The 8,732-nt window shown below is 41.6% G+C and overlaps 1 protein-coding gene across 1 annotated transcript in view; it reads left to right on the top strand.

Moving 5' to 3' along the window:
• The first annotated feature begins 558 nt into the window (after positions 1-558).
• The window catches only part of CNKSR3 (CNKSR family member 3), a 101,217-nt gene continuing 93,043 nt past the window's right edge, over positions 559-8,732 (top strand). The window contains exon 1 of the mRNA XM_081941090.1: positions 559-921. Coding sequence (XP_081797216.1) covers positions 870-921 — 52 coding nt within the window. The 5' untranslated portion in view covers positions 559-869. The remainder of the gene's footprint in view (positions 922-8,732) is intronic.

Here is an 8,732-nt window from a genome sequence, read left to right as displayed (position 1 = left end):
GGCGGCAATTGTGTCCTTTTTAAAAAAAAAACGACTAAAAACGACGTTGGGGCAAGGTGACCCAACTGAAATTCTATGCTGGAAAAGCACATCTGGAGACAGGAACAGGACTGCTCTTCTCTAAACCTTGCAATCACCTGAATGGGGAAATGATGGGAATTCTGTAGGCGCTTCCACACAGATTTCCCAGCTCTGTTAAACGAGGGACAACAAATCCACGCGTGGTTTTCTGTTCATATTTTTGGGGTCCGCCCCCCCCAGCCCAAGCCCGCAGATGTGCATATTTGGCAACCACTTCCAGCGGGGTTTCGCATTGCAAAACAAAATACAGCCGCCGGAGCAGGGAGCCTGCGTGGGCGCCGCTGGTCCATGCTGAGTTGGGCTTCTTGCGCCTTTCAGGAGTTTCACTCCAACCCCCGCGCAGAGCCGGAGGTTGAAAGAGCTGCGAAAAACGGGCGGGTCCCCACGACTGCAACCAATCCTCCCCCCCGCCCCGCACTTTTGTAACCTGAGCTAAGCAGCCCGAGCCCTTCCGTCCTGCAGGGGGAGCGGGAGAGACGAAGCCCCGGAGCCGCCAAGGGCGGGAGGGCGAGAGCGAGCCAGCGCCTCTGCACGGGTCTCCTGGCAAGAGTGCCAAGCACGTGGAGGAGGGGCCGGACGCGCAGGAGAGGCCGGCCTGGGCCGAAGGGCGGAGCTGGGAGGGCGGGCGGCGCGCGGGCTGCCCGCTCGGATGGGAACCCGAAGGGGGAAATCCGTGGTTGGGGACAGAGAGGAAGGAGCTAGTTGGAGCTCCGGGCGGCTGTCCCTTGCTGGAATCCGGATCTGCCGGGTGGTGGGACAGAGCAAAGGCTGGACCGAGGAATAAGAGGATGGAGCCCGTAACCAAGTGGAATCCTAAGCAAGTTGTGGAGTGGACCAAGGGTAAGAAATAGGACTCCGGCTGCTCCTCCGCGCTTGGATCTTTCTCCGGCGCAGCTGTTTGCTTAGGACGTTTCCAAGTCCTCTTCTGCTTCTCTCCAAACTTTCTTCTGCTAACTTCCCATCTTTGTTCCTTCTTTTTCCCCGGGTCTCTCCATTTCTCCTGCCGGTTCCCGTTGGCTCCCGGGTTCTACCGAGGAGGACACGTAGATCACGGAAGGATCGTGCCTGCCGTTGTTTGTCGCTCTTAATTTAAGAAGGGCTTTTTGCAAAACCCCGAGTTCCTTGGCTACGAGCAAAACACACACGCGCACATATTCGCCTATCTCTGGCAGACAAGCTGGCCTCCCGCGCGGGTAAACAAAACAAGCCCAGGCTCTCCGCGGCCCTGAGCGCCTTATGGCAGTTTGGGATGAAGGCTTGGGCTCCGGGAGGCCGATCGCGAGAGTTCATTGCTTTCCAGCTTTTGATGTTCACGCACACACACACAAAAAAAAGCACACTCCGCCAAGCGTTGGGCAGAGTTAGTGGAGAACACAGAACGCGTGTCCGTTGGACTTTTGGACGCCCTTGAAGGTTAATAATGGGGCGTAGCGGTTCATTGAAGGCGAAGATCTCAATCTAGAGTGACCCCTCTCCCCCACTTTAATGCTTGAAGCGCGAAGGAGGGTTCAAAATGGCCAGGAACCACAGGAGATGTGCGTCATTGGAGCCTGAGAAATGTGCGAGATTCCAGAGCTTCCCTTTCGAACGGATGTCCTGTTGGCAATTGAGGGTGCTTAAAGAAATAAATAACAAGTTATCCTGCATCTTTACTGCTAAATGTTGAGGGGGTAGGTTTTGCAGCTACCTACCTACCTCCTAGGTAAAAATGCCAGTCTCAACGCAGCCCAATGTGCTTCTGCCCAAACGTGCAGTGCTCCAGAACATTTCAACTTTAGGAGCCACTTTGATTCCAAGAGAAAAGTGAATACAAGGGGTGCATTATGTTCTAGCTAGCACATTAGTTGGTTGGGTGGCGTTCCCGAACCTTTATAAACACACATCCCCCCCCCCCCCGCCCCAAATAATGCGCCATCTGTCTGTTTAGATCAGGATGATCCAGCTGGAGGTGTGGAACCACAGCATTTTCATAATTTTGAGATACTTGTCAGAATGGTCCTCCTGGATTTTAGATAATGGGGTATGTATCAATTTGGGGAAGACTGGCTAGACAGCACAACATAGGTTAAGGATGCATGCAATCCTGATATTGCAGGAATGCTTCTTAGGACTTCTGCTTTTTTGATAAGCAGTTTTCTTTGATCTGTTCAGCTTCTAGGTTCAGGGTATTTATCAACTATTTGGTATTGTCAAAGATTTTCATTAATAATAAACTATCTTGAGTTGTGCTGTAGAGCCTTCCTAGTTTTCCCTCCACTATTTTCTAACTTGATCTCCATGAATATTGTATGTTCAGCACAATGGGATAATTATTTTGTTTCCACAACCTTGAAAAATAATAGATTACCATTTCAATGAAAGATACATTTAATGCGGTGATTGCAAATAAGGTCACTGTAGAAGAAACACCTGGGTTAAAAAAGTACTATAATTTTAATTATTCATGTGAAGTCATTATTTTGAAAACTTTCAAAGGAAAACATGAAAGGATGTGTCACAAACCATTATCTGTGGCTCTTTCTATATTTCTGTTACATTATTTTACTCTTTTGGATCAAGGGCTTTAGTGGAGGTTACCACTAAAACATCATTTATATTTCATTCAGGTTGAATCGAATGTTAATCCTTTCCTTTTGCACTTGTACACAACTTATGCCTGGCCTGTTAAAAGAGAATGTGTGATACTTTCAATGATCCTTGTTTATCTAAAATGTCTTTCAGATAGGTGAAAATATATGTAAATATGGCTGAGTTCTTTCACTCTGTGAATAGATAATGATCTGAAAACTTTTAAAAATTGTTTTTGTAAATGGAGTCTTGGAATATTTATCTAGCTCCTGCATGATTATGGCTACAACAAGTGGTAAAAATCACCATAGCTTGCATGAAAATGGATGCTATGGCTCTAAAAATGCTTGTGCTTATTTTGTGGCTTTATCCCTTGCCTCATATGTAAAAGGTCCCTTTTAGAGCTTCCTGGTTTTCTGTGTATATCTTTATTTTTCTGGGGGGAAAAAAAAACCTCCTTCACAAGAAGAAATTATGGAAGGCTTTTAAAGGAGGGGGTGAAGGAATAAAGAGGGAAATAAGAGGCGATTGGATGGAGGAGCTTTCTTTCTATATAAAAGGGAAATGTGGCTGTTTTGTCATGCTGCTTTAAAAAGAGAATTGAATATTTCACAGCTGATCTTGTACCAGGCTAGACAATAATGCAGGCAACTGCATCCCAACAGAAAAAATCTGATTTTCTAGGAAAGGTACCATCACTTTGGATGGGTTATAGTTCAGCTAAGGAATAAGATCTCAATATGCCTAAGGTTTGCTGGCCTGCATTGTCACAAGTCCCTCAGCCACTTTGATTCTTTATAGAAAAATCATATCATAAGGACAGGTTAACATTTGCACTATATGACCATGACATAGTACACTTTAATTGTGTGGTATGGTCCATTTTGGCCTAGTGCAGTGTTTCACAACTGTGGCAACCTTGAAGATAATTCAAGCCCTAGAATTCCCCAGTATGATGGCAGGGGAATTCTGGGAATTGCAATCCACACAACTTCAAACTGGCAAGGTTGAGGAACACTGGTCCAGTGGATTACATGAACCCATTTGTTGTGGATTATAAATAATGGCTTAGCGTGATATGTGAAATCAGTCTGTGGCTGGGTTGATGCTACAGTCTAAGCCAAAGTTGTTTGCATCTTAGCATACTATAGGAATCAATAATATGTTTCAGATTGTTACCTATACAGGCAGTCCTGGACTTACAGCCCAACATTTCTGTTCTTAAGTGAGACATTTGTTAAGTGAGCTTTGCCCCATTTTCTGATTTTTCTCGCCATAGTTGTTAAGTGAATCACTGCAGTTCTTAAGTGAGTAACATGGTTGTTAAGTGAATCTGGCTTCCCCATTGATTTCGCTTGTGAAAAGGTTGCAAAAGGTGATTACATGACTTTGGGACACAGTACTGGTCCTAAGTATGAACCAGTTGCCAAGCATCTGGATTTTGATCACATGATTGCTACAAAGGTCATATGTGAAAAATGGTTATGTCACTTTTCAGCACTGTTGTAACTGAATGGTCACTAAATGAACTTTTGTCACTTGAGGACTACCTGTACGTAGTTAATTGTAGTTTACTTGGTGAATTGTAATTTATCTGGCCAAGCATCTTGTGTGAATTCGGCTGTTTTATATGTACAGTTGTTAATATTCCAAAGTGAGAAATCTGGTGGTGTTTTTTCAAACAGCATTAAACTCATTACAATGTTATTTCCTTATTTACAAATTCTAGGTGCTTTCCCAGTAGCTGGGTTCTGTATCATATTAAGTCATGATGGGTTTTAATAGTAGTTTATTGAATGGACAATAGTAATGTTTCAGTTGTATTTTTAACAATGATTTGCAGACAATGGCTGGGTTCACCCTATTGTAACAATACTTCAGCCACAGAGATGGCATCAGCGTTTCTGGTTGGGAAAGTTTCCACCCTCTTAGAAAACATACAGTCACCAAAGCAGACTCAGAGCCTTTTTAGGGTGGGAGTTCATTTGTAATCCCGAAAACAGCCCAGCTGGATAACTCAGGGCATGGAAGGGAGGCTTTGGTCTTCTCTCTGTATTGTTAGTTAAATAAACTGCACAAGTAGTTTGTTTAGCTACAAGGTCACAGCAGCTTTGACTTGATTTATCCCTTTTACAAACCAAAATGAATGAAAGCCATCAAATTATATTATTAGCATGCTGTGAACCCAGACATTGAGTGGAAGAATTATTTTATCGTTGTAGTTATCTTTATATTTTCAGTATCTGACCAACATTGTGTGCTCGTCGTTTCACAGTGTCAGTTTAAAAAAAAATATTATCCAAATTGTTTCATGGAATAACAATGCAATCTATGCAGCATTCAGAATGTTCAAATTTGAAGTTATAGATACCCATAAATCATTGTTGTTTAGTGATTAAAACATAATGTTGATTTTTTTAAAAAGACCACATTCTGACTTCTGCAAGCCAGAAAACATACAGTATGCATGTTGGAAGCATGAATTATGCAAATGTTACTGGTCCAGTTAGATAGAGATCTATTTATACAAGAGCTGCATTCAGTGGCTTATTTAAGTGTCACCTTAACAAGATAAGATATCTGTTCCGGTTACAAAATAATTCAATAACACAAAAAGGCTTGGGCACTTCAGTCAGGACATTCTCAGTTTAAGTTTCACTGAAGTCATGAGACTTAGTAAGTCACCTCTAGCTACTTTTTTTTAAAAAAAAAGTCTTGTCGTTGCTCCTTGCTATCCCTTCTGTAAAATGGCAATATTTATTGAATTATTAAACAAATATTGAAGGGACACAGTGTCTCAGTGGCTAAGACGCTGAGCTTGTCGATCAGAAAGTTTGGCAGTTTGGTGGTTCAAATCCCTAGCGCCGCGTTAACGGAGTGAGCTCACGTTACTTGTCCCAGCTTCTGTCAACTTAGCAGTTCGAAATCATGTAAAAATGCAAGTAGAAAAATAGGTAGTACCTTTGGTGGGAAGGTACCAGCTTTCTGTGCATCTTACTCATGCCAGCCACATGATCACGGAGACGTCTTCAGACAGGGCTGGCTCTTCGGCTTTGAAATGGAGATGAGCATCACCCTCTAGAGTCGGGAACAACTAGCACATAAGTGCGAGGGGAAACTTTACATTTACCTTACCTTTCATATATTCCATTAGGCCATGATCAAATGTCCTATGGCTACTCCAAAGTAGATTTCCATTATTCTAAATTGGGTACAATTATAGTAGATGTACAATTTGACGGACTTTAGGTTTCCTTTCTTCTGAGCAATTCTGAAAACTGATTTCTTCACTCTCGTGCTTCTGGGATATGGACCCACAACTCTTTGTCACCACAAGCCAGCCCTGAGAGCAATTCATTATTGGCAGGAAAAAAAAAAGTCATAATTTGCGTACATAAGATGTACAATTTAAAAGAAAAAGGATTTGGAAGAGAAATGGAATATGAGAGTTAGGAGGAAAATTTGAGAACTACAGTTTGTATCCCCCTCTTCAGAAGCTAAGAAAGCAAAGGAAACTTAATCCTTACTTAAGACTCATACTTTGAGATCCAAAACTGTATCTTTGATGGAACGTATTAGAGTTGCAATCATAAAGCCCAAGGAACTCCAATCAGAATAAAACAGGGCAACCTGTCTAGGTCTGAAGGTGCTGTAGCCTCAGAGATAAACTTCACTTTCCTTATCTGTAAGCAGGCTTTCACTTGCACCATAATGTAAGTATGAATCCTCTTGTAGATCTCCACTATAGATGCAATGACTCCACACGGGTTCTTTTATTGTCTTCATCTTAGCTACTTGATCCAAAGTTTGTTATTTCTCCTAATAAAGATAGCCATTTTGGTGTAGTGGTTAAGGTGGTGGCCTAGAAACTGGGAGACTGTGACTTTTAGTCCCACCTGGGGACATCAAAACTGGCTGGGTGACCACGGGCCAGTCATTCTCTCTCAGCCCAACCTACCTTATAGAGTTATTGTGGAGAAAAGAGGCGGAATAGGAACATTGTGTATGTTTGCTGCTTTGCATTATTTAGACAAGTAATAGAAGCTGAAACAAAACCCAATACATAAAATGAGATGAGTAATATATCCTTAAGATTGTTGCTGTACTGCAGTAACTTATCTCTCTCTGATATTGGTCATAATGAAAATTACAGCCCAACAAAAACTTGCAGGATCAATCAATTTTGGTCACCACACTTCAAAATAAAATATGCTGAGATTTTGGAAAAAGTGCAAAGAAGAGCAATTAAGGGCCTGGAGACAAAAACATATGAAGAACAATTGCAGAATTGGGTATGGCCAGTCTAGAGAAGAAGACTAGGGGTGACAAGATAGCAGTATTCTAGTATATGAGGGGTGCCACTAAGAAGAGGGGATCAACTTATTTTCTAAAGGACTATAAGGCATGGCAAGAAAAAGTAGATGGAAATTAATAAAGAAGAGAAAAGCAATCTGGAATTATGGAGAAACAACAGTGAAGACAATTAACCAGTGGAACAGCTTGCCTCCAGAAGTTGTAGGTATTTCAGCACTATAGGTTTTAAAGAAAAGACTGGACAGCCATCTATCTGAAATGGCATATAGAATCTCTTACTTGAGCAGGAGGTTGGATAAGAAGACCTCCAAGATCCCTTCCAGCTCTATTATGATTGAATCTCTGTCCTAGAGGGGGAAACAAATCTTTATATTTGTTGTAATATGTACTTTGACTTGTTTTCTTCTGCTGTTTATTTAAGCTGAGCTTCCACCGATTAATCAAGGCCGGGACTAATTACATTGCATGATTTTAATTCATTGCTTTTGGATTTCGTAGGAGTTATTTAAAATTAAGTCAACGACTGGTTAATTACACGGTGTTAAGTTACATTTTAAATTGTTTAAGTTAAGGAAAACTGGCTATTACCTCAGCTTTGATTTCTATTTATATGTCTTACATTTTCATTTGGCCAAAGTGAATGCTATACATGAATGTTACTGGGTTGTTGTTTTTAATGAGAAGTAACATTCTTGGTAATACAAAGTGCAAAGCAATTAATATTTTGAAGTGGCATTTAAGAGTAAAGAAGAAAACACTTTGCAGGTTGGAGGGAAGCAGTTGGCTCACACCTTAACCATTAGGTGGTTTGTTTGGTTTTGGATTTTGGCAATGTGCAAAATGACCCATTAGTACTTAATCCAAAGGACAGACACATTGAGCCCCTTCCTTGTTCAACAAATAAAGGTTTATTCGTCCAATGTTAGAAATCCTGTGTTAGATTAGTATTATGGCCAGGTGCAAAAGAGCAGGGCCACACGTGAAGTTAAATTGATTAGTTACTTAATGTCTATGTAGAGGAATCTACTCAACTAATTGTTAATGTACTTAACTAATGGTTAGCTCTATTTTGTTGGCTAGATAAGTGTCAACAGAATTCAAGAGGTGTTGTACTTTCGTTGTGATTACATAGAGATTCTAGGCTGGTTCCTCTTTTCATTCCAGCCCCAGGTTCTGCTACTCTTTCTCCTACAGCATTCTAGGTAATTGAAGAGTGTCCTGTTGAAGAATGTATCACAGTCATTCCTACTAAACTTCGCTTGCTGGGCTAGTGCCCATCTGGTTATTCTGTGAAAGCTTTTCCTAAATTGTGAAGTTTTATTGGCTCAGGTTCCTGGCATGGCATCTGGGAATGAAAAAAGTGTTTATCACTACCGTGTTTCCCTGAAAATAAGACAGGGTCTTATTTTCTTCTGACTGAAATAAGCGCTTGGCCTTATTTTTGGGGAGGTCTTATTATTTTTGAGGTGCAGAAGGTAGTGAGCATGGTCACCTGATGGCTGCTGCTATGTGTCAATATTTTCGGGGAGGGCTTATTTTAGTGCATGCACTCAGAAGCCCAATTGGGCTTATTATCCGGAGAGAGGTTATTTTCAGGAAAACAGGGTATGTCCCTTTCTGCCTGCCAAGTGTACTATCCTACCCAAATGTACCTTTTAAAGGTCTTTTTAGAGCTTTGCATGCATTGAAAATGATTCACAAGGACTTTAATCCTCATCTGAGTACAGCAACTCTTTGCATCTTTTTTTCCAGACACTCCCAGGAAAAAA

Source organism: Natrix helvetica (assembly GCF_964273705.1).
Source record: "Natrix helvetica genome assembly, chromosome: 2".
Taxonomy (NCBI): Eukaryota; Metazoa; Chordata; class Lepidosauria; order Squamata; family Natricidae; genus Natrix; species Natrix helvetica.
This window is presented reverse-complemented; position numbering and strand designations above follow the sequence as displayed.